Here is a 25,218-nt window from a genome sequence, read left to right as displayed (position 1 = left end):
ACTTAGCAGTCTGTGCACGCAAGGCAAGGGTCTCCAGATGAGACCACTGTGGGCCATGGCGGGCGAGGCCAGAGCGGCAGGCTGGGTCCTCCCCGAGAGCCCGCAGGCCTGCCCACACCTCCTCGCAGACTTCTGGTCCCGCCGGCGAGTGTATTTCTGGAGTTTCAGACACCCGGCTGTGGTTCTTGGTTTTGCTGCAGCCTCAGGACTCACACAGGGGTGAGGGGTGGGGCCGCCAGCAACCTGCACAGGACCCCTCCCCGGTGCTAGGGGGCAGGGGCCAGCCAGGGGGGCAGCAGCCCTTTCTAGAAATTGCTGAGGAAGGGACCAGTGGAAGGGACACTTGTTGCTGCTTCAGTTTTGGGCCCAGGAGGGGAAGGGCCCCGGCTGAGCAGCTGGAGGAGAGGTGGCCTGGGAGTCACGGGGAGGGGGCTTCCCAAGGCCTGGGCAGCACTGTCAGGGTCAGCGAGGTCTAGGGCATCGAGGCCCCGGGACTAGAGACACACAGAAGAGGCCACACCCTTGGGGAGGAGGAACCCTGAGCCTGTCCCCAGGGGACAAGGGCTGAATCTCAGGGCAGATGGGACAGGTGCTCCCCACTTCCGTCCTCCATGGACTCTTCTAGAACCTTGCTCCTCCCATATAGAGTTCTCCTCCTCTTGGGACTGGGGCAGCCTCGGGACCCCCATGAGGTGACTCAAAAGCTAGGTCACAGGTCATAGGTTACAGGTTGTGGCCTCTGATGTTCAAACCCTCATTCTTGAAGCTTGAAAACACAAGTTCATCAAATTTGTTCCCGAGGTCAGAGTCCCAACACGGCTCTCCCTGCCACCCTGGCGCAGCCCGGCCAGGCCCTGGGAGCCCCCACAAGGACCTCGCTCTGGCTCACCTCCACGGCCTCCTTCCCTCCTGGGTCTGTGATTCCACTGGGCCCCACCAACAATCCAAGACAGTCCCAACTTTAGGGTCAGCTGATGAGCAAACTCAGTTTCACCTTCTACCTGAAGTTTCCAGGAATCATTACTCCTGGTTCCCAAGCGGGAATCGGTGGGGGGATGGGACTGTTTCTATATTGGTCCTGGGGGTGGTCATATGACTGCAGGAGTTGGTGAGAACTTGCAGAACTGTACCTTGAAAAGGCTGGACTTGAACAAGCATAAACTCTACCTGCATTTACAGGAAAGGACTCCTGCCAGGTGGGTTCCCTGAGGCCCCAAGCTGAGGCCCGTCTGCAGACAGGCGGGGCAGCATGGCTCCGCAGAACCACCAGCTAGGGAGGTGGGGACAATCCGCTGGGCCTTCCTGCTTCATCTTTCTGGGACCTGGATGTGGAAGAACCCTTCCCACTCATGGTACCCGGGGAGATGAGTCTGGTTCTCAAGTCTGCGTCCCTCACCACCACACCCCTGCCCCATGGGGTGGGATGCCCGCAGAGCGTGTGCTGGGTGCTGTGGGGGCCCCACACTGATTCCCCTCACCACAAGTGCACCCAGAGGCTGGGGGGTGCTGTGAGCCCCTCAAACCCGTGTCCCACTTCCTCTCTTGAGAAATGGGGGTGAACCCCCCGGGGCTGTTGGGAGGACCTCAAGAGTCTTGCAGGTAAAACGCCAGGAACTGGCTGAGCCCCACAGGTTCTGGAAAATCCCCTCCACCCATGCAGCCGCACCCTGCAGGGGCCCACCGGCTCTGCAGCCACCCAGGCCGTGGCACTGAGGTGTTGGCCTCACGCCCAGCGTGGCTCACAGGCGCCCAGGCCTCACGGACCTGAAGGAGGAAGAAGGACCGACCCTCAAACCTCACCCCAGGGACCCCGAGTCCCCACCCGTAGCGCGCCGGGCCGCACTGCACCTCTTCTCACGGCTGTCCACCCAGCACCTCGCTTGCTGCTGCTCTGGGCTCTGCACAGCCTGTTCCCGTGGCCGGAATGCCGTTCCACCTTGCGACTCGAATGCTCAGCAGCAATGCCCAAGGTGTTTTCAGTGGCAAAGGCCCTGCCACGTGGGTCTCTGTTGTGCGGCTGGGGGACCCTTTCTGGATCTCTGACCACCAATTTCTGCAGCCCGAGCTGCGGACGGAGCCTAGCACACACAGGAGCTAAATAAATGCTGGCAGAATTAATCCAGTGGACTATCCTGGGCCGCAAGGACCCACAGCCCACACGCCTCGTAGTGGCCTTGGCACCTGGCACTCGGCCCAAATGACCTGGAGACACAGCTGTTAGAGAGCCGTCCTCCCTTGTCGCGGCCACGGGCTGTGCAACGGGACAGTCTGCCCGCAAGACAGTGAGCACCCCGTCACAGGAGGTGTGCAAGTAGAGGCTGGAAGGGGGTGGCGGCCGTCAGGCTGCTTTGGCTCTGAGCTTTGTGGATGGGCACGGACGGCATACTCAGGAGATAGGCCACGCAGCGAGGGGCCCCACATGGGACAGGGTTCCCACTGCCTCATGTCAGGGCAGGTGGTGCAGAGCAGGCCCAGCCACTTCTGATGCCAGCAGCCCTCCCGCCCCTCACAGCTCCTTTCCACGGGGCGCCTCCTCCCCTCCCAGCCGGGGCACCGGGGGGTGAGGAGACCGGAGTGTGACACAGACAGACGGGGGCTCGTAAACCCAGCCGGCACCCCCTGCCCCGCCCTGCACCGGCCAGGGCCTCCTGCTCCAGGTGACCACACTCACAAAGCCATCGGGGAGCAGGCTGTCACTCAGGGCAAGCTCGCCGTTGGACGCTGCAGGGGACACTGAGGGCCCTGCGATGGAAGGCATTTGCTGTGCGGACCCTCTTGGCCCAACGCCCCGGGGTCTCCACGGACCTCCTACCCCACAGGCCCTTCTGAGGGAGGCTCGGAGCTCCCCTCAGAGCTGGGCCCGTGTCCCAAAGCCCCATGAGCTCCAGTTCTCATGGGGAGACTGAGGCAGAAGGCAGAGGCCTGCGGGAGGGGCAGACTGGACCCCGTGGTGTGTTCTCTCCAGAAGGCAAGGGACAAAGATGCCCCCAGGGCAAGGTCTAGATGCCCACCCCCCAGATAGCTCCTGGCCCCCTGGCCCCCTGCCACAGATGCGACCCCACATTGCACGCACGTCTGTCACTTTAAGCTGCCTGACTGTCCCCTGCAAACTGCTCGGTCCACATTCTCGGGGTGGGGGGTGAGGCGCTGGCACGCCCTCCCAGCAGCCTATAAGGCACAGGGTGGGGAGCTGGGGCCTCGCTGCTTGCCGTCCTCATGGCCCTGCTGCTCCTGGGGATCCTGCTGCTGCTCCTGGGGCTCTGGGGGCTGCTGCGAACCTGCACCCGCACCCCCTCCCCAGCCCCTCGCTGGCCCCCTGGGCCACGCCCACTCCCACTCATTGGAAACCTGCACTCGCTGCGTGTGTCACAGCAGGACCGGTCACTGATGGAGGTAGGGCGGACGGGTCCTGGGCAGCCCAGCCCCATCTCAGGGGAAGCTGAGCTTGTGCTCCAGGACCCCTTTGGGGGTAGTTCTGTGTCCCAGCCTGGTGCTCGCCTGGCAGGGGACACAAGAGGCCCAAGTGCCCACCCTGCCTTGAAGAAGAGAAAGACATCCCACCCTACGGGGAAGCAGATGGGCCATTTAAGGAGCAGGGGGTCAGGAGTGTCAGGTCAGGTGGCTTCCTGGAGGAGGCAGCACTTGATGAGAAGAGCCCAGATTGGGGGCAGGGGAGGGGAGGAGGCAGGTACTCCCAGGAGTAGTACCATGCAGCAGAGGGCCCTTGTGGAAAGGAACCTGGATGAGCACACAGGTGTGCCTGGGGCGTAGGGAGCACCTGCTCGGTGTGGCTGCTCCCAGCCTGGGCTGGAGGCTAGACAGTCCTGGCCCCACGCTGAGGGCAGGCTGCCTTGCCCTGCAGCCAGGAACCGCTGGCCCAGCAGGTAAGCAGAGGTACAGGCCTGGCCCCCCACCCCAACCACGGCTCCCACCACCATTCCACCCTCCTTCCCCAGAAGCACTGCTGATTCCTGGTGCCCCCTCCCAACACCCAGTCCTGCATGTGGGTGGAGAGGAAAGGATTGCAGCCTTGGCCCCTCAGGGGGGCTGCTACAGGAAGCACCCAGGGCGCCAGGGTTCTTAGGCTGTGCCTGGTGTCGCGCCCGGGGACCACTGCCCTGCGTGCGGGGAGTGGAGTGGGTGTGGACAGGAAGGGCAGGTCTGGCTCTGTCCCTCGGTGCATGTGATGGACAGCAGTTCACTTCGTGCCTCCGGGCCTCAGTGTCCCCACGTGTAAAGGCACAGAAGGGGAATGCGTACACACGGAAGCATCAGACGTCAGACTACGTGTTGCCGTGTAGTCTGGTTCTGTGCCTCCAGACTGGGCGGGAGGGCTCGCGGGAGGTCTGGACACCCCTTGCTCCTGCCTGTCTGGGCTTCAATGCTGGGGGGTGTCGGAGTAGGAACAGGCCCTCTGCTCCCTGCGTGGACCCCTAGGCTTCTAGCACAGACCACCCTGCAGACAGGTGTTCTCACTGCCTGCTTCCTCGTCTTTGGGTGCCAAGGAGCCCTCTCTGCTGTTTCCCCGGAAAAGAAAACCATGACAGAGACACCCAGCACCAGCGGCAGCTCTCCCTGCCTTCCAGGAATGGATGGGGATGGGGCTCAGTGGGGTCCGGCAGGCCACTGCCCCCGGGGACCGGCTCCTGCTTTTTGGCTCCCAGGCCTTTGCTTGCGCACACCTGCGGCGGGTCCAGTTTCTACAGATCCTGCCTGTGCCAGCCCTGGCTCCAAGTCTGCCGCGTCTGCTCTGCGTGGGCACAGCCTGGGGGTGCTCATGGGAGTCTGGGGGCAGGGCTGCTGGCTCATTCCTGCCTGTCCCCACCAGCTCTCCGAACGGTACGGGCCGGTGTTCACTGTCCACTTGGGGCGCCAGAAGACGGTGGTGCTGGCTGGCTACGAGGCTGTGAGGGAGGCCCTGGTGGGCACCGGGCTGCAGTTGGCTGATCGGCCCCCCATCGCCATCTTCCAGCTCATCCAGGGTGGTGGGGGTAGGTGTGCGGTGCGGGCAGGGAGTGGGCAGAGGACAGCTGAGCATAGGAGTCCCTGGACCCCGGCGGGTTCTGCCTCTCCAAGCAGCAGGAGAGTGTGCCCAGCGTGGCTCCTGGGGAGGGACACAGTGTCCCTATGGCCGGGGACCAGGACACGCTAAGGGTGGGTGTGGCTTACCAAGACCAGCTCCTGGGTGAAGAGGCTCGGGGTGGGGCTGAGGCCCCAGCCAGGCCCCCTGACCTTGCTCCCTGCCTGTATCACCCGGGAGTGCTCACAGGTGACTTATCTGGCCTGCAGGCATCTTCTTCTCATCTGGAGCGCGCTGGAGGGCTGCCCGCCAGTTCACTGTGCGCACCCTCCACAGCCTGGGTGTGGGGAGGGGGCCCGTGGCTAGCAAGGTCCTGCAGGAGCTGAAGTGTCTCATGGGGGAGCTGGACGGCTACAGAGGTGAGTGGGGGCCAGGGCACCCCCCTGTGGGGGTCCCCTCACCCCCTGAGGCCCGTCTCCCTCCCACTCCAGGCCAGCCCTTCCCCCTGGCCCTGCTGGGCTGGGCCCCCTCCAACATCACGTTTACGCTGCTCTTTGGCCGGCGGTTCGAATACCAGGATCCCGTGTTCCTGTCCCTGCTGAGCCTTATCGATGAGGTCATGGTCCTCCTGGGAACCCCCAGCCTGCAGGTGAGAGGTGGCTGCTCCTGGCCTCAGGGTGGGGGGTGGTCCCTGCCTGAGAGAGGGGAGCTGCCACCTTGCCAAAACAGCACCGGACTCCAAGCCAGGAGGCCCAAGGCCCGTCCTGTTTCTGACACCCACTGGTCATGTGACCCCAGGCATATTTCTTTTTCAAAGTGTGAAATGTTGGCCATCGTGACTGTTTCCGCGATAGGTCGCTAAGCACATGCCTCTGATCGCGGTGCGTGTATTTATAGACCCACGGTCATGTGCGTGAGGCAGGGGCTGGACAGAGTTTCCAGTCCTCACGCTCCTGTCCTAGGGGCCTCTGTCGGCCTCTGGGCGGAGGATATGGCCAGTCCCAGGAGGATGGAGCGGAGGGGTCGGAGCAGATTGTTCCTCACCGCAGAGGCGCCCTGTGTAATCCATCCAGGGATCACTAATGCTCTAGGGGACATCCAGCGGTCACACTGCATCAGGAGAGTCGCAGACATCTGCATGCTGGACACGTGCTAGCCCCTCAAACAACCTGGTCACAGCAGGGTCCGCTGAAACTCTTAAGTTTGCCAATTCTTCTTTGTTTTAATGATTTTAATGAGTGGGACCCACCCCACCCCCCACCCCACCCCCCACCCCACCCCCCACCACTGTCCTGCTGGCTCTGGTGGACAGAGACGGGCATGATCACAGCTGTCTGCAGACACGAAACCAGCACCTGTCCTGTGGCACCCCTTTCCTGACCTGGGAGGGTTTTTTGGAAGCCCCAGGGCTGCTTGTCCCACCAGGAGGGCCAGGCTCCTCCCCCACCCCACCCCCCAGCCCACCCAGAGCCAGGCGCCCTCTTGTGGCCACTGACAGCACCTACCGAGCACTTCTGCCTGGGGTCTGGGGCAGCACCTGGTGACCTGGACAGGTGAACACACCTGGGGGGTGTGGGGCCTGCACCCTGACCCCACCGGCTATCTCGCCCTCCGCCTTCAGCTATTCAACATTTACCCCTGGCTTGGGGCCCTCCTCCGGCTGCACCGGCCTGTCCTGCAGAAGATAGAGGAGGTTCGCTCTATCCTGAGGACCCTGCTGGAGGGGCGGCGGCCCCCCACGCCCAGGGGAGGCCCTGTGAAGAGCTACATGGACGCCTTGATCCAGCAGGGCCAGGTGTGGGCAGACCCACCCTACCGCCTAAGAGGCTTGGGGCATCTGGGGCGCCCCCCGGAGAAGTGGGGTTGGGGAGGGGTCCATGCTGGTCCTGCATAACCTCCTCCATCTCCTAGCTGAGGGCCTCTCAGTCTCCCCATCTGTGAAATGGGGCATTTGCAGTGCCTACCTCAAGGTATGCCTGCAAGGATGTGGGGAGCCCAGAATGTGGTAGGTGCTCAGCAGACTCGGCTCTGCTTTCCTGCCAAGGCTCTGTCTTCTGCTCCTTTCTTGAGCCCAGAGCTGGGTCGGGGGTGGGTGGTCCATGGAACCCAGCCTCCAGCTGAGTCCCATCCAACTCACCTCTGCAGGGGAAAGAGCCCCAAGGCCTGTTTGCCGAGGCCAACATTGTGGCCTGTGCCCTGGACATGGTCATGGCCGGTACAGAGACCACGTCGTCCACACTGCAGTGGGCTGCCCTCCTGATGGCCAAGCACCCGAGTGTGCAAGGTGAGCTCCCAGCCTGTCTTCCCAGGACATGGCCACCTGCGGGGTGGGTGGGGGTCCGTCGAGGCCCAGGGATGCTGGCCCTACCTCTCACCCGCAGGCCGGGTGCAGGCAGAGCTGGACCGTGTGCTGGGACCCGGGCGGCTCCCCCGGCTGGAGGACCAGCGGTCCCTGCCCTATACCAATGCCGTGCTGCACGAGGTCCAGCGGTTCATCACCCTCCTGCCCCATGTGCCGCGGTGCGTGGCGGCTGACACCCAGCTGGGCGGCTACCTGCTCCCCAAGGTGGGCACCCACCTCCCGGACCCTGACGGGTGGGCAAGGCCCTCCCTCCCCCTTCCTTCCCTCCTCCTTTCTACTCTGGGTCAGGGTGGGCCCAGCTGGGAATCTGGAGGACCAGGCTGGCCTCCTGGGGGGACCCTCTCCCTCAGTGCACATCCCTGCTTGGAGGGGTGCGGGCCCCGCCCACCTGCTGCCTGCCCACAGGGCACGCCTGTGATCCCCCTGCTGAGCTCGGTGCTCCTGGACAAGACACAGTGGGAGACGCCCCGCCAGTTCAACCCGGGCCACTTCCTGGATGCTGAGGGGCGCTTTGTGAAGCGGGCCGCCTTCCTGCCTTTCTCTGCAGGTACCCACAGCCCTCACAGGTGGGGACATCACGGGGCCCCTCACCCCAAGGGACCTCGGAAGCTCAGGGTCAAGCCTGCTGGGCCTCCTGCTGCCCACAGCCTCTCTGCCCCCAGAGCTGGCCGTGTCCTGGTTACTGCAGACCTTGCCCTCAGATCGCCCCCGCTCCAGCCCTCCCTCGTCCTCCCAGAGCTTCCCCTCTCCCTCCGCTCCAGGAAACTGGCCGGGCTCCCTGGCACAGCCCTGCGAAGAGCAGGCCTGGAGCCCCCACCCTGTGCCTCGGTTTCCTCTGCAGGCCGCCGCGTCTGCGTGGGGGAGAGCCTGGCCAGGTCGGAGCTGTTCCTGCTCTTTGCCGGCCTCCTCCACAGATACCGCCTGCTGCCCCCGCCCGGCCTCAGCCCCACTGCCCTGGACACCACACCCGCCCCCGCCTTCACGATGCGGCCGCCAGCCCAGGCCCTCTGTGTGGTGCCCAGGCCCGGAGGCTCTTACCCAGGAGACCAGCTCTGACCCAGGTCCCAGCCTGGGGTACTCTGTGGAGGATGCATGCGGGATAAATAAAGGGATGGACAGGCAGAAAGCCCCTCCTGGGCCTGATCCTCTTCTTTTGGGGGCTTTGCCCCCTTCTAGCTCCCCTTGCCCCTTACCCCTTCTCCTCCAGTCTCCCAAGGCAACTGGGGCCCCCTCCCTGCCCTGAGCTCCCTGCTCTCTGCCCTCTGCCCCCAGATCCCTTGGGCATCAGCATTGCCTGTCTGCACCCAGGCCCCCCACCCATACCTCAGGGTGCCCTCACACACCAGGGGTGAAGCACCCCCTCTCCACACCCCAATGCATGCCTCCCTGGGTTCCCTGCGGCCTCCTCTCCCCACGGCCCTCCATGCTGCCCCCGCCCAGTTCTCCACAGGGCCAGCATTGGCCAGGCACCCACCAGGCACAGGGGTGCCCCGGGCAGCTGGGGTGCGAGAGACATCCACCCAGAGGCCAGCCTGAGCCCCGTGCTCCCCTGCAGACCCGACCCTGTTCCTGCAGCTCCTGGGGGGCCACATCCAGGAGGTGTTCTGCCCGTAGCACCAGGACCAGGCGAGGGACAGCTGCCACCAGAGGATCAGGGACCCTGCAGGGGAGCAGCACCAAGAGCATCCACGCTGCTGTGCAGACGTCCCCCCCGTCCGGCTCCAGAACGTTCCATCCCCACATGGAGCCCCTGTCCCCGTGATGCATGGACCCCTGCCCACTCCCCCAGCCCCCACCCCGCTGTCTGCTCTCTGTGTCTGTGAGTCTGATGACTCTGGGTCCTCGTGTGCGTGGGGTCCCTGTGTGTGTCCTTGTGTGTCTGCCTGGTGTCCTCGGGGCTCGTTCCTCCCTTTAGAAGGCTGGCCCATCCTCCAAGTTCGGGGTCTTGTTCCTCACGGCTGCACCTCCAGTGAGCTCAGCCTCCAGGCTGCACGGCCATGGGGAGAAGCCCCTGCGCACATCCATTAGGGGTCCCAGGACATTTGTGGGTCAGGAGGTGCTGACGGCCGCCCTGCATGTCGGTTCCCACACCCCCGCCTCTTGAATGTGAGAGAAGGAGCTTCTGAGGGCCGGCAGGCGGCTCATGGCCCCAGACGTGGCTGTGGTTCCAGGGCAGTAGGGCGCCCACCCTCAGAGGCAGACACAAGAGGGGCTGAGAGTGCATCCCAGGGGCCGGGATCCTGGTTCTGCGGCCATCTAAAGTCTGGACCCCCAAATCCCCTGCCTGCCATGAGGCACGTCCCTGTTGGGTCAGCACTGGTTAATCTGAACACATGCACAGCTCTCCTGGGGGCCCCGGCAAGGGAAAGTGGGCGAGGGGCCACTCCACGGCTAGTCCCCACTTCTCACCGTAAGCGGTCAGGAGAGCCCAAGCCATGTTTCCCAGGACGAGAGGGAAGCCGGTGGAGGAAGGCTGCTTCCTCAGAGAGCAGGGCGGGGCCGGGCGGCTGTGGGTGGTGCCGATGGCCTGCTAGACTGACAAGGCCCACCCCAGTCCCGTCCCCCTATCACCCATTCTGACGTCCTGACAGTGCTTGACGCTGTCTACGTGATGGACTCGCAGAACTTTGCAGAGAACAGACCTTAAGGCCACAACAAACCTGTTTTACCGTTTCCCCATGAACTCTGCCCCGCGAGGCTTGTCTCTGCTCTTGTTGGGGCGTCATGAATGAGGAGCTTCAGCACGTGTCCTACCTGCACACCCCGTGTAGCCACAAGCCACCTTGGTGCCCGAGTGCCCGCCTGGCCCCTGGCCCGGGGGTTCCGTCACTGCAGATGAGCTGGCCTGCTGTCTCTAGGATGTTGTTTGAGTGGTGTCAACGGTGTGCCCTTGTGGTCCATCGTCCCCCACCCAGAGCCATTCTGTGACCTGTATCCAGGCTTCTTCCCTTCTACTGGTGAGCGGTGCTCACTTCAGTTTCCTGTTTGGCTGATGATGGGCATCTGGGTCATTTCCAGTGAGGGGGGTGTTGGCGGGAAATCAGCCACGGTCAAGTCGTTTCCTGACCCTGTGGCCCCAGGCCCTCCCATATCACTGCCCTGGGGCCTCATCAGAGGGCCATCTCCGACTGGCACCCCCAGCAACCAAGGCTGGACCCACACCAAGTGATGCCTCTCGACAGTTTGTCCAGGTGACATGTCTGTGTCACCTCCCTCTGCCCTTCTGCCTGGGGACCTTGAGGGAACAGCACTTCATGCTCAGACAGGAGCTCTTAGGGCGGAAAGTGCTCCAGTCTGGTACTGGGGAGTGCCCTGCTCTCTCCACCATATCCAGTAACAAACATTGAGGACTTGGGACCAATCGGGTTTCCCTTTTCAACTTGGCTGCCAGGAAACCCAGAGCCATAGCTCTTAATCAGTCAACCCTGATTCCGTTAAAAAAAAAAAATAAAACCTGCCCTTTCTTTGTAGATACGGGTCTTCCTTCGTATGTCCAGTTCTCAGTGCAATTTTCAGGATGCCTCCGAGCTTGGGCCTAGTGAGGCTGGCAGGCTGACCGTCCATGTCCCCAGATCATCTGTGGAGCTGTGAAACCCACACACTGGTCTGCTGACGCACTCACAGACCTGCATGGACGCGTGCTTCCAAAGTGCTTCGGTGTTCGAGTTCTCCCCTGGTGGATACTATGGAGTCAGGACTTACCTGTCTCCAAGGCCACCTGGGCCAAAGAGGAGTCGGGCCAGCTGCTCCCACCCAGAACTGGACGCATGCTCATGTGTGTGACCGGAATTCCAGTTGCACCCGTGGGTGGGGGACAGGGCCAAATGCCCACCAGGGCGTGGCGGAGAATGTCCCCTTTCCATGGGGGGCAATCAAGGTACAGATGTTGGGTGGGAGGTGGTGCCCCCTCCTCCTGCCCTCACCCCAGGGGTCACACGGTGTCTCCTCTGCTTCATTTGCGCTGGAAGCTGACCCACGTCACAGGGCAGGGCGCCGAAACCACAGGAGACAAGTTTTAAGACTACCGCACGTATCACCCTGTGTGATTCCACGGGTCCCAGGAAGCGCAGGTCCTCCCCAAGGGCCTGCTGACTTTTCCCACTGGCCGAGGAGGCGTGGGCTGCCATGCCTGAAGTGACTTCTAGAGGGTTCGACATGTGTGCTCTTCTGGCAAGCAGGCTTGCTTCCCAGCGGGGACGGCCGTGGGAGGGCAGCCAGCGTGGACGCTGCTGACACCTGCCAATGGCGGGCCCGCAGAGCAAGTGCCCGGCACCAACAGGCAGGAGAGCCACATAGGGGGCTTGCTGGGATGCCGTCCCCGGGGGCCTCGGCTCTGGCCCGACGCACGCTCACTGTCATGACAAGTTCTTCGCAGTCAGGACAGGCAAGTAAGAACGGGGTGCACAGAATGAGGGCCACGGCCAACACGGGCCAGTTTTATTGAAAATGCAGCCAGGTTTTCCCTGGGACTGGTCAGTGAAGGCCCCAAGAAGGAGGTGACGGATGGGCAAGCATGGCCCGGACCTGTCGGGGAACACAGGCAGGTTACCCGGACGCAGGCGGCCGGCTCCAGAGGGACCCCCCCTTCACCCCCCAGCGGGGATGGACAACAGCTGGAGGAATGGGCTGGCTCTGGTCAATCTCTAAGACATTCCGAGTAGAAAAATAGACCTTTCCCTCAACAAGCAATGACCCTGCAGTCTTGAGGGCCACTGAGAGGCCAGGATAAACCTCTAGGTGAGGTCGCAGTGGTCACTTTCTGCTGTAAAGGGATGAATACACGTCATTGTCTATAAACAGTCTGCCCATGCAGAGTCAGTCCCTGCAAAGGTCAGGTGCCAGCAGGCACAGGGACTCAGCGCCTGGAAGTCCCCAGGGCCGCTGGCCAGTGGGTACCCCACCTGCTCCTCGTCAGGGCCCCGTGCTGGGGGGTGGCTGCATCCTGAGCGGTGGCAGTGGCCCGCGGGCCTGCCGGCCACCCCCTAGGAGAGCAGCTGCAGCACCTGCCGGATGCGCTGGGTCTTTTCCCGCGGGAGGGCTTCTGCACCACGGGCCTCGTCCAGCTCCCGCATCAGGGCTTCCGCCTTCTGCACCGTCAGCTCCCGGGCGCGGCCCCTGAGCCCCTCCAGGTAGGCCAGCAGGGTGGAGAAGAGCTCGTCAGGAACCTGGGAGGGGACAAGATGAGGCTGTCAGAGGCGGGGCAGGGTGGCATGGGAAGTGTGGACACTGAGTGGTGGGGAAACCAGGCACTCGCAGTGTGGGTCCAAGGCTCCGCACAGGGCTCCTGGCCCAGCAACTGGCATCTCGGGCTGCACCCCTGTGCCGGCGAGAGGACTCCCCCCACCCCATGCCACACACCTGCTCCCACTCTGTCCCCCCCCTCCTGTAGGACCACGGGACTGGGGGAGGTAGGGAGGGAGGTCCGACCTCCTGCAGCGACCCTCTCCCAGTCCTGGGCTGTTCCCTCCATGGGCTTCAGGCTCAGCAGCTCTGGGTTCTCACCCCTCCTGAAATGCCACTAAAGAGACAGGTGTGTTTGTGAGGAGAGAGATCTTCTACGACAAAGAACGGAGGTCTGAGAGAGATGAAGCTGATCAAACCAAGTTTAACTGCCATCACCCCAGGCTGCCTGACTCCAGGTCCAGCTGGTACCATCCAGAGGCAAGACTGAAGGAATGGCCAGGTCCACTCAAAAAGCAGGCAGTGACTCCCACGTCTCGACTCTGAAGCCAGAGTCCTGAAGGCAGAGTCACTGGCACGGACATCCAGGGCAAGGGCAGAGCCGGGGCCCAGGTGGTGACCCGCCCCCTAAACAGTCCCCCACCATGGTCACCAGGAGGTGACGCCGGTCAGCCAGTTCTGACAAGGGCACAGAGACCCTTCAGTGGGGAAGAGCTAATGCTCCAACGGACGCTGCTGGGACCACGGGATGTCCCCGTGCAGAAGCAGGAAGCTGGACCCTACCGCACACCGGCTTCAGACGTCAGCTTAGAATGGGTCAATGAGGAGTTAAAACTAAACTCTTAGAAGAAAGCACTGCAGAAAATCTCGGTGACCTGGGATTGGGCAACGATTTCTTAGATGGGACACAGAGCACCCAAGCAGCTAAATAAACCCCAGACACGTGAACTTCATCTGAGCTAAACGCTCCAGCGCTAAATGTCACAGTGCATGAGTTAGAGCTCAACTCAGAGCACAAAGCAGCTCCGCGCTAAGAGCAGCCCATTGCCACGGACACGGGAGGCGCAGGGACTCCCTGTGCAGGGACTCCGGGTGGTGGGCTGGGCACAGGGAGGGGGTGCAAGAGTTCACCTGCTGAATGGCAGCTTTCCCCACCCCTCCCCTCCCCCTGCTGTGCCCCCCACGCTGCCCACTGACAGGCTGCCCACAACCCCCTCCGCATTGCCCCCCCCCCGGCCTCCTCCCCAGCTGCTTCCCCCACTCACTTCGCATTGCCCCCTGCCTCCCTCTATGGGCTACACCCCTGCCTCCCCTGACAGGCTGCCCCCCAAGTCTCCCCCACAGCTGCCCCCTGCCTCCTCCAATGGGCTGCCCTCCACCAGCTTCCACAGCGTCAGTAGCCAAGCCTGTGTCCTGCAGCAAGACTAGAAGATTCTATTCTGAAATCAGAGGATACAGGAGAGAAAACCCAAGATCACGAGTCTAGCACATCAACCCACACAGGAGTGTGCGGGCCTTGGCCACCTACAGGGCACTGTGTCGGAGCAAAGTCTCTGATTCCAAAGTCAGGGGCCAAGCACACAAACCACAAGCAACCTGGACAAAATAAAGGTTATATGGAGAGAACAAAATGTGAAGACTGCATTATTGCCATCCTCAGAGAAGTCCGGAGATGAGATCCAGCCCCAACGTGGGAACAGGGTGCTCCAAGAGGCACATGGCAGAGAGAAGCTGTGTCCTGCTCAACACGTGCCACCAGGCACCCTCACTGGCCTGGCCGCCATGGGCTGGTGGGTGTTCCCCCCGGCGCCAGCGACGCGGGGCTCTGCTGCAGGGGCTCCCGCCCACCTGGACTGTCTGGTCTGGAGGAGCGTCTGCATGGATCTTCTGTCTACTCTGAAACTGGGCTGTCCCGTCACCGAGCTAGAAGGCTCTGCCCGGGTAGCAGACTGGCCGCAGGACATGGGACACATGCGCACTTTCTCCATCCTGTGGGGGGCTGTCCCATTCCCGTCTGTCCGTCCCTCCATGTTACCGTGCTTGTAGAGCTGTGTTCAAGGCAGCTGTGCCCGACCTGAGGTTATGACGGGAGAGCATCAGCCTTGATGCCTGCGGCTCGGGCTCACTTTCACTTTTGCTAGAGGTCGGCTGAGGTCACTTTCATTCTCTGATGTGTGGCATCCAGTTGGCCCCATGAGGCTTGTTGGGGACAGATTCCTTCCCTGTCGACTGGCCTTGGCTCCCTCCTCCTCGGGGTGTCCTGAACGTGTGGGCCACTTCCAGGCTTTCCCTCCAGCCCCAGTCAGTCCACCTCACGATTAGATCGGGCTTACGGATCTGTCTCATCCCCGAAACTCAATTTTATGTCCTGCTCCTGGAAGGAAGTACTCCTGAACACAGTGGGGCTTGCACGCACACCCATGTGCACACACATGTGCACGCGCACACAAACACACCCTTGTCCTATGCAGCCAGATGGCCGCCACAAGAGGGGGCTCTGCCTTGGGGGCTGGAAACAAGGTTCCCAGGGGAGGAAGATGCTAGCTTGGGTTCTGCTCAACAGCGCACCAGGAAGACCGGACATGTGTGGGACCGCAGAACGGTTCTGCCTCAGGTCACGGCCTCTGCTGCTCTGGCAAGCACGCTGGAGGGCCACTGCTGCAAAGGTCCCGACAAGGAGCATCCCAGCACTGTGCTATGGGGGTCACAGAGAGGCCCGACTGTGTGCCACATGGAGCCAGCAGCGCAGGGCCCGTCCAGGGTGGCAGGCTGCTCTGGAGGGAGACTGAGGGCAGGACAGCGTGAGGGCCACAGAGGGAAGCATGAGGAGTGTGGCTGACTGTGGGACCAGAAGGCAGCTGGACGCAGGCTGGGAGGCAGAGACACCGCTGTCTACAGAATCGGGGGTCCAGAGCATCAAAGGACCCCCTGGCTTTCACACTGGGCTCCCCACTCCCTGCCCTCCCTGCTGCCCGCCCCCAACCCTGCTGAGCCACGCAGGCCCTGGGAGTGTCTGCTGAATGGAGGGCCAGGCCTTGTTATCAGGACCACACACACCAACAGCCAGCTTGGCTCTCCCCTCCCTTCCCGGCATCCCTGGGCGCCTTGGCTATAGTCACCTACTTGTGGTTCGGAGCTCTCCTCTATCCCACTGCCCATGCTAGACCCAGGTCAGCTCTGACCCCGACCTCAGCGGGCTCGCCGTCGATCGATCCACTCTTCCATCCGGGTTACTGCACCCTCTCTGGAAAGCCTCCGAAAACCACCAGTACCCCAGCTGGGTTTTCAGATACACACGCCCCATTTTCCAGGGCAGCCCAGGACACTAGGAAGGGCCAGTGAGGCCGACAAGCCTTGTCCTCTCTGTTCTAGCAGGGCAGACATGTAAGGAACTGGCAGGACACCAGGAAGCAGCAGGGTGCGGCATCCCTCCATTCTGGGGAGGATGGTCCACTCAACGGACAGTGCGTGGCTACACGCGCAGAAGACCTACATCAGCACAGATGGGGTTGACCCCAATGTGTTAAAGGCCTAAACTAAGACCAAAAACTAAAAAACCCTTACCGAAAAGAGCGGTAATTTTCCTGACCTTGAGTTAGGCAGTGATTTCTTAGTTATGATGTGGAAAACACAGACAACAAAAGAAAACATAGAGAAAATGCGCTTCATCAAAATGATGACCTATTCCTAGCACAGCTCCCACCGCTGTGACAACCAGGTCTCAGTGGGACGGGCACGACTGGGAAGCAAGGGCCGACCACAGCAGTGGTCCCCGGGGGCGCCCTGGTCCCCTCCCCCAGGGAGTAGCGTGTCCCCAGAAGTGAGGAGTGGCTCTAGCTCTGGGAGCAGAGGGCACACAGGCCAGGCAGGGTGGTCAGGGCAGCGAGGTCTGTGTGCGTAGCTCCCCACTGGCCCATGTGTGCTAGCTGCTCCCGAGAGTTTTGGGGACCACGTGTCCCTGGATCTGAGATCCCGGGCTCCGAAGTCTTCCGAGTGGGGAGCTGTCATGGGGCTGTGCAGGACAGCAGGGTCATGGGGAAAGGGTGTGGTGCTGTTGGCCCTGAGGGGGCTCTGCTGCAGGCCAGATCGCCCGCAGCCCTGGGCCCTGTGTGGACAGCTGTCCCCACCCCACCCTGCCACACCCACAGCCTCACTTCACGCTGCGGCTCTCAAGTGGTTCTTTCACGGAGATCACCCCCATCACGTGCACACGGGCACCTGCGACCTCCCCGCCGCAGAGCCACCACAGTTGTCATGAAAACTGCATGTGTCAAAGCAGACGATGATAGCAAGGGACAGTGACCTGTGAGGAAGTCCACACTGACATACAATCCACACCTCCCCCCCCGCGCACACACACCACCCCTCAGCGCACACACACCTGCCCGCCCTGTGTGCACACAACTGACTCCCCCAGCGTGCACACACCCGGCCCCAAGCATGCACACACCTGCATCCCCAGCATGCACACACCTGCATCCCCAGCAAGCACACAACTGATTCCCCCAGCGTGCACACACCCGGCCCCAAGCATGCACACACCTGCATCCCCAGCAAGCACACACCTGCATCCCCAGCAAGCACACAACTGACTCCCCCAGCGTGCACACACCCGGCCCCAAGCATGCACACACCTGCATCCCCAGCATGCACACACCTGCATCCCCAGCAAGCACACAACTGATTCCCCCAGCGTGCACACCCACCTAGTCCCCCACCACATGCTTCCTCTCCCCTCCCCACCCAGCGCGCACACACCTGCTCGCTGTCGTACATATGCAGCAGCAGCCACGTCTGCCTTGTCTTCTGAAATCTCCAGTTCTCGTGCTTCTCGGCCCAGCTAGGAAGCAAGGACAGGAAGTTCAGATGCCGGCAGGAGACGGCGGAAGGGTCTGTGTGGCCCCCCCCAGCCCCCCGCCCCCCCAGCTAGAGGGGAGTCGACGAGGAGCAGAGGGGGATCAGGGGCCTGGTGCTGGGAGGACATCTCACTTCCACAGGCCTGGGAGGCCTCGGCCAACTGGGTCTGCTTCCACACCTGCAGCAGATGGCACGGGGCTCTTCCTTCCAGCCCGACAAGGCCACCATTTTATGATGCAACATGTATATCTGAAATTTCATGAAATCGGCCATTCTTGCAAAGCCCTTTTTTTTTCCTTAAGGATTTTATTTATTTATTTGTCAGAGAGAGAGAGAAAGAGCGCAAACACATGCAGACAGAGTGGCAGGCAGAGGCAGAGGGAGAAGCAGGCTCCCTGCCGAGCAAGGAGCCCAATGTGGGACTCGATCCCAGGATGCTGGGATCATGACCTGAGCCTAAGGCAGCCGCTTAACCAACTGAGCCACCCAGGCGTCCCTCTTGCAAAGCCTTTTTTGTGTGCTACAGCAGAGTCTGCCGACCAGAGTGCGGAAAGCATTTAAATTGAGAGCTGTGGGCACCTGGGTGGCTCAGTGGCTTAAACCTCTGCTTTCAGCTCAGGTCATGATCTCAGGGTCCTGGGATCGAGCCCCGAGTCGGGCTCGCAGCTCAGCAGGGAATCTGCTTCCCTTCCCATCTGCCTGCCTCTCTGCCTACTTGTGATCTCTGTCAAATAAATAAATAAAATCTTAAAAAAAAAAAAAGCCAAAAACCCAAAATCAAGAGCTGTGTGGTGGAGGGTGAGGGATAGCAAGCTGGAGGAGCCAAGAATCCCGACCTGAAGGGCCATGCTGGTCTGGACTGCCTGGGTGTCAGGGAGACACGGGCACGTTGTGTGACAGTCACAGAGTAGGACCTGAGCCAGACTGGACTGGTGCTCCCATCCTCCCGGGGGAGCAGACACCATGGCCACAGCCAGATTCACAGCATGAATCCACCACGCATCACTGAGGCCAGGAGGCCAGGAGCCTCACCGAGGCTCACCTCACCTCGCATCACCGAGCCAGGAGTCCCCCTACAGGAAGCATGCCGGACGTCCGGAACAGAGCCGCACTCAGTACGGGCTCCGGCAGAACTGGGAAAGCAGACACCACAACAGCCGACATTAGAGGAAGGGATGGAACGAAGAGAGAAACCCTCTGGCTGGTTCCTGAGGGTAATCCCGAGGGGCTCTCTCTCCCCCAAGCTGGTCATCAAGCCACGGCCTCTGCCTCTAACTTCCCTCCGTCGCCCACTCCACAGAAGCAGGGGGCTTCCTTTGCCAGACGGGCCAATGGAAGGAGAAGGTGCTGGAGAGATATTTCAGGATAAAAGAGGAAGGCTCTTCCAGCCTGGTTCTGGTGAGCAACCCCCAGGAGCGAACGGTCCACTGTAGCCGCAGCCAGACAGCCCATGAGCAGCCTTCCTGGCAAGTCCCCTGGGCTCAGCTCCTGTGACTTCTCTGTCATTCTGTTAGCCACGGCTGGGCCTCTTTGCAGCCCTGGGGGAGTGGCTGCCCTTCAGTCTGCTCCTCCTGGGTCTCGGCTTCTCGACTCACTAGCAAGCCCTCGTTGTGCTTCTTTGTAATGAACTTCCCTGTGCCTCCATCAACCTGTCCCCCCACCTCGAGGATGGCACATGACCTCACCCCAGGGCCTGTGGGGTCCCTCCTGGGCTGAGAGAGGTGTGGTGGTTCCAAGCTCCATTGGCTGGGACCTGGGATCCCTGGACCTGGCTCTATCACCCGCATATGGACGGATGTGGAAGGGCTGTGAGCCTAAAGCAACACCCCTTACCCAACCCCAGGGCTCTGGTCACCTGAGCCCCAGGGAGTGTCCGAATGGCTTCAGATATGCCGCGTGGGCCCACAGAAAGCGAGGGGCACCAGCTGGGGGCCCCAAGCACCTCCACGAGAGGCAGAGAGGAGGTCCCTAGACAAACAAGGACGATGAGGACAATGACAAGAAAGTGACAATGAGGGCGCCTGGGTGGCTCAGTTGGTTGGGCGACTGCCTTCGGCTCAGGTCATGATCCCGGACTTCCAGGATCGAGTCCCGCATCAGGCTCCCAGCTCTTTGGGGAGTCTGCTTCTCCCTCTGACCTTCTCCTCTCTCATGCTGTCTCTCACTCATTCTCTCTCAAACAAACAAACAAATAAATAAATAAAATCTTAAAAAAAAAAATGAAAGAAAGTGGCAATAAATAGGGGCAAGCCAGCCCACCCGCTGGGGCTCCCATTCCATCCAGGAGATGCCTTGCTGACAGGCAGCGGCTGGCACCAACTGAGAATCTGCATTTTGGGGAGCACAGAAAGTGAGAGGCAGGTCAGCAGGGAGTGAGCAGGGACCCAGGGCCAGTGCAGACTCCCCGGGGCCAAGGGCAGAGCCCCACCTTCCCGAGGGAGTGTGGAGTCCAAAGTGGCTCCTAGAGAATGCGACTCTGGGCACCCCAAGGTCACGGATGAAGGACACTTCAACACGCAGCCAGGCAAGAGGCAGGCACAGTCACTGCCCAGGCCTCAAGCCCATGGCCACCCAGGGGCGCGGCACAAGAGGGGTAACAGGTGTGATGGCAGCTCTGAGGCTCTCGTTCCATGGGCAGCTCAGGGCTAAGGCCCTGCCTGAGCCCCAGCCATGGGGCAGACTCTGGAGCCCCAGAGCTGGGGAATGTGTCTCCGACCTCCACAAGCCCCTGCCCCCAGGGTTCTCAAAGCAATCCTGAGAACCCCTCCCCAGACCACACACATGCCCAACTCCCACGTTCAAGCCTGACGCAGCCAGGGCCCCTCACGGCAATCCCAGCTCCGACTTCCTGGCAGAAATGAACATATCTCCTCTGATGGGAAGATCCACCCCGTGCGTGGACCAGAACCCAGGTGTAATGAGGGTTCTCGGCCGTGATGGGGTGCGGCAGCCTCTCACTTCTGCAGGCAGGCCCTGGGCTGCTGGGGCTCCATACCCTGCCAGCCCCCGGGCCCTGTGGCATCACTACCCACTCAGGGGCCTCTACCCTGCCTCTTCCCTGCTTGTACCCTGCCCGGGCAGGTGACCCACTGTACGGCCTGAACTGGGGGCGGGGCTATGGGGCCAAGAGAGGGCACCTCCAGCCCAGAGGAAGGAGTTGGAGGAGCTGACGGGAGCTGCAGCGCGTGCCACTCCTGAGGTGACAGCCGGGAAGCTGGGCCCTCCATACAGTGGAGTGAAGACTTGGTCCCCAGCCCTCCCCCTTGGTCTCGGCTGCTAAGGCTCCCGCCTGAAGAGTGAGTATGGATCGCAGAAAGTAGCGACCCACTTCCTGGGGAGGAGAACCAGGCGTAGGGACCGGGCTGGAACACGTGCCTCTACTTCCCGATAAGTTTCTCAGCAAACAGAAGCCAATGATCTCATAGCAGCCTCACTTTTCCCGGAGCTTCTAGAAAGTCTCCCATGAAGCTGTTAGAATACATTTGGCAGCTGCTGCCCGGGTGTGATGAGAGGATGACTGACACAGAGCCCAGGGCTCTGGCCGAGGCTTTGGTGACCATGCTCTGCTCGGCTCCCCCTGCACGGCAAACTCCTGCAGCACAGGATGGCGGCCCTCCCCTCCCTCAGACAGCCCCTGGGGTGGCCATGGGCACACCACTGGAGGTGGCGCTACAGACCCTGGGGTCCCAGTGGTCCCGGGAGCTGCAGGGGAGCCAGGTCACTGAACGTGGAGCCCGTGTCCCTCCTGGCACAGACGCCCTGGGACACTCTAGGGCCCCACGGGACAGGGTTGTCTTACCCACGGAGATAGTCCAGGGCCAGCTGGGACCCAGAGCGCTTGGCTGGCAGGCTCTGGGCTGCTCCCGACTCCCGCAGCCGCCTCCTCTCCTCTTTCCTCTGCTCCTTCTTCAGCTTCCTGTCCCGGATCCTCTTCTCCTCTGGGGTCAGCACAGGCAGCTGGGGGGCTGTCTCCTGCTTGGTCCCCGACACTGTGTCTCCCTGCAAGTCAAGGGAAAACTGGCCTGTGAGGATGTCCCACGGCATCTTGGACCCCTGCTCTTGGGAGCTGAGCCCCTCTGTACCCCGTGCTGGGATCCCCAGTGCCCTCCTCACCCCAGGAACTGGGGACGGGGCTGCTAAGAGTCCTGCTCTCCCAGGGACCCAGGCATGACTATCTCACCCCCCAGGATGGGTCCAAGTTCACTCACCTCAGCCCTGTTGCCCTGCACTTGTGCCTCTGCACCAGGGGCTAGGATTTCTGGCCTTGATTTCTAGGGCCCCTATCCCCTGAGGCGCTAGAGCCGCCCTTCCCCGAACCTTCCCTGTCCCCACCCCCTCCCCACCCACCCAACCCTAAGGAGTTTCTGGACCCCAGGGTTCACAGAGGCTGTAGGAGATGGGGAGGGGCAGTCTTCCCACCACAAGCATCCACCGAGGCCCTTATGCTTGTGTGAACCTCTCCTGGGAGCAGGTGGCCAAGCAGATGCGGCGCTAGTGTGGCCTCTCGCCTCCTGACACCGCCACTTTCCCAGACACCTACTATAAACCAGACGGAGGCTGAGGACACCCATCTCACCCGGCAGCTGCACACTCCCCACTTCTTGGAAAACCTGGAACGCCAACGTTGGTCGCTGTGATTCTGGCCAGGGACCAGGCTACTGCCCCCAACGCTTCTAGGAAGGGCGAGCACACTGCCCCGGGCCATCCAGTGTCTGCACAGCACCCCCTCCCTTCCAGTGTCCCCACAGGCCACTCAGGCCCCTTCCTAAAGTGCTCGTGCCTTGACAACCTTTGTATTCCCACTCAACACCAGATCCTTCCAGAATCTTCTAAAACAAGAGAGCAGCTCTCTCTAGCTCCTCTGTCTCCTTTAAAAACAGCTGAATTTACCAGCTGTGGGGCTTCAGGCCTGCCCTAGGGAGACTCCAGCAGCCTCAACATGCACGCACCTTCACACACAGACACACTCACACACATGCTCACAGACACACACACAGATGCACTCACACACATAGACATACACACAGACACACATGCACACACAGACACACGCACATGGGGCTTGCAGGCCGCCAGTACAGGAGGGTCCCTGGACCCCCCCTTCTTGGAAGTCTCCCGTACACAGACATGGCCCCAGAAGCCCAGCACCCCCAGCTGCCTGAGAGGGTCTGGTTTTCAGGTGGGGCTTCCTGAGGCCAAGGGCGGAGTGGTCTGAGGAGTGTGACATGGACGCCCACTACTCAGAACCATCGGCCCACGACAGCCAGCACTGCGGACGGCACAGAAAGTCTGACTCTGAGAGGAGCAAACAAGCTCTGGGTGCGGGCCAGCCTCTGTCCCCGCGGAAGCCATGCGGGCAGCACGGCAGCAGCCACCTAGGGCCGAAGTCCTGGGGCAAGGTCAGGACCGTAGTAGTGCAGGGCCAAGAGCATGTGGACACTGACCCAGGGGGGCCTGGGTGGGGCTGGGAGGGCAGGAAGCGCCTGCCCCCATGATGAGGGCTGCTGGCATGACTCTCTGCACCCTTCACGGGGTCAGCCGTCATCAGAATGTGGCTTCTGCCCCTGAGGCTGGAGGAGCCCATCACACAAAAGATGGACTCCGGGGCTCTCTGAGGGCCTGGTCCCCATGGAGGGGCCAGCAGCTGGGCAGCTGGGACCCAAGTGCGGAGTAGCCTGCACGGCCTAGGTGTTGCCTGGGGCTTCTGTGACATCCAGCACGAAGGGCCCATGTGTGGTATTAGACACAGAAACCTGGGAAGGACACACATAGCTTCCTTCTCTTTCTGGTCACCCCGGCATGGCGGTGGCGGGAGTCTGCGTTCCATGTCCTTAGGAAGCTAAGTATGACTCCAGAGTTGTTCAGAGGGTCGTGACGCCCGCCCTCAATGGCGCCAGGGGCCAGCCAGGAACGCTGAGGGGGTCCAGACCCACCAGATGCCCACAGCCAGCCCACGGCCCATGCCGAAAGGCTTCTCCAAAGAAGCTGGAAACAGAGAGTGACAGGTGAAAGCTCCTGAATTTTAAATGCTGGCAGTTATCAACGCAACATCGCATAGCCTGTGGGCGAGACCAACCACTGCCTGTGAAGCTGGAGAGGAAGCCGGCCCCTCTGCCCCAGACCTCCCAGCCCTGAGGCCACGACAGCCATTGCACCTGCTGGGCCAGCCTTCCCTTCCCTAAGCTCTGGCAGCCTGCCCTTTCTGGCTCTCTTTCACGGAAAGGGGATGCCAAGGAAGCAGCCGAAGCCCCTCTCCCACTGTTCCTGCTGGGAAGGGGGACGGAGTGATGGAGCTCTGCCCCTCCCCCAGCTGCAGTCCTCGCCCTGGAGGGGAGCACATGAACCCAAGCAACCATTTGGGAAAAACACAAGGGTCCCGGGCATTGCTGGAAGATAAAGAAGTGGGGCCCGGGTGTGCAGGGTTGTGACCTGGTGGGGGCAGCAGCCGTGGACCAGCTGTGGGCCTCGCCTGGTCTCTCTGCTCTGGGTGCCCTGACCGTCCTGTCCTGGGCCGGGTGATGCCCCCACTGCTGCCACCGTCATGATTGCGGCCCTGTGAGGGTGTCCGGCTGCAGGGGGCAGAGCTGTCTCAGCTGCCTTGGGGCTGGCTGGACCCAGGGACCTCTCAGCACGTCTGGATGAAGGCAGTGGGGGCCTATCTGGACCCTTCTGGCTACCTTCGTCCCGCAGCGTTGCCACTGCAGTGGGAGGACAGCGCAAGCACCCTGGGAAGCAAAACCATTTCTAACGCCCAGCGTCTGCCAGCCACCATCCACCATCAGGGAGCTCGCGACCCCACTGTCCCTGGAGGTGGAGCTTAATTTCCTCCGATTGCGAATGAACTTTCTCCAGTTCCTACTGATCTGATAACCCTCTGCAGAATTAGGTTTTAATTAGCAAATAACACTTGGGACACAGCTGCCACCATCACCAATGCCTCCCGACATTCCTCGGGTTAAAGGTTGCCCAAGGGCTTGGGAACGCCTATGTAAACACAAAAAATTCTGAAAAGGAAGGAATGCAGGAGTCCAATAATTGAAGCTTACTGGGGCCTCTTTTGGGGAGGCAACTTTCAGGGGAAGGAGGGGTCTTTAGACAGCGACACGGGGTGGGGAGGGGCGGCACCCCCAGTACCCCCCGCAGGCCCAGCCCACTCTCCCATGGGCAGCTGTGAACACGACCCTTTTCCAAAACACAGACTTGACCGACCATGTCGGGGTCAGCTGCCACCATGCACGTCTACTGCCTGTCTGCTTGTCACAAACACGTGGACTTGACAGCTTGTGGTCTTGCGCAGACACACAGCTCTACAAAGATGGATTAGGGTCTCCGGTGTTCTAGACTGAACGGCATGCACAATTTCCTAATACGGGAAACCCTACTTGCGGCAACACATTCTCTTACAATTACACGGGTCCTGGGCTGCATTTCAAAAGGCACACAAACAATTCAACGTGCATGGAAAACTTTGGGCAGGACGAACGGACCCACCATGGCCACTGGGGGAGGGGGGAGCAGGGGACAACAGGTGGTGTGGCCGAGAGACGGTGAATTTTGTCTACGTCGCCTCAGTGTGTCTCAATGGAAATGTTTTCGTGTACGATAGTAAGTCATGGAGTGCTCGTGTGATTAGAAATGCATTTAAAAACAATCCTTACTGGCTTCGAGGGCAATGAAAACACTGAGTACATGCACTAAATGTACTGAAAATGCACAAATCCAAAAGCCCCACAGACTGGAGAGTGGAGTCGATTAGCCCAAGGAAATCCAGGGGCATCGCTGACAGAAAAGCCGACCG

The 25,218-nt window shown here is 61.5% G+C and overlaps 2 protein-coding genes across 2 annotated transcripts in view; one reads left to right on the top strand and one right to left on the bottom strand.

The window, feature by feature from the left end:
• Positions 1 to 3,216: 3,216 nt before the first annotated feature.
• Positions 3,217 to 8,651, top strand: LOC123933955 (cytochrome P450 2W1). Its single transcript, XM_045993754.1, has 9 exons — positions 3,217 to 3,393; positions 4,829 to 4,991; positions 5,290 to 5,439; positions 5,512 to 5,669; positions 6,642 to 6,815; positions 7,166 to 7,304; positions 7,402 to 7,586; positions 7,788 to 7,929; positions 8,224 to 8,651. Exons 1-9 carry the CDS (start codon positions 3,217 to 3,219, stop codon positions 8,436 to 8,438), a joined length of 1,503 nt encoding a protein of 500 aa, XP_045849710.1. The 3' UTR covers positions 8,439 to 8,651.
• Positions 8,652 to 11,791: 3,140 nt separating this feature from the next.
• C21H7orf50 (chromosome 21 C7orf50 homolog) overlaps positions 11,792 to 25,218 on the bottom strand; it is a 125,069-nt gene continuing 111,642 nt past the window's right edge. Inside the window, exons 3-5 of the mRNA XM_045994173.1 lie at positions 21,220 to 21,419; positions 17,322 to 17,403; positions 11,792 to 12,547 (exon numbers count right to left, since the gene is read on the bottom strand). Coding sequence (XP_045850129.1) covers positions 12,365 to 12,547; positions 17,322 to 17,403; positions 21,220 to 21,419 — 465 coding nt within the window. The 3' untranslated portion in view covers positions 11,792 to 12,364. The remainder of the gene's footprint in view (positions 12,548 to 17,321; positions 17,404 to 21,219; positions 21,420 to 25,218) is intronic.

This window comes from Meles meles, chromosome 21 (assembly GCF_922984935.1).
Source record: "Meles meles chromosome 21, mMelMel3.1 paternal haplotype, whole genome shotgun sequence".
Lineage (NCBI taxonomy): Eukaryota > Metazoa > Chordata > Mammalia > Carnivora > Mustelidae > Meles > Meles meles.
This window is presented reverse-complemented; position numbering and strand designations above follow the sequence as displayed.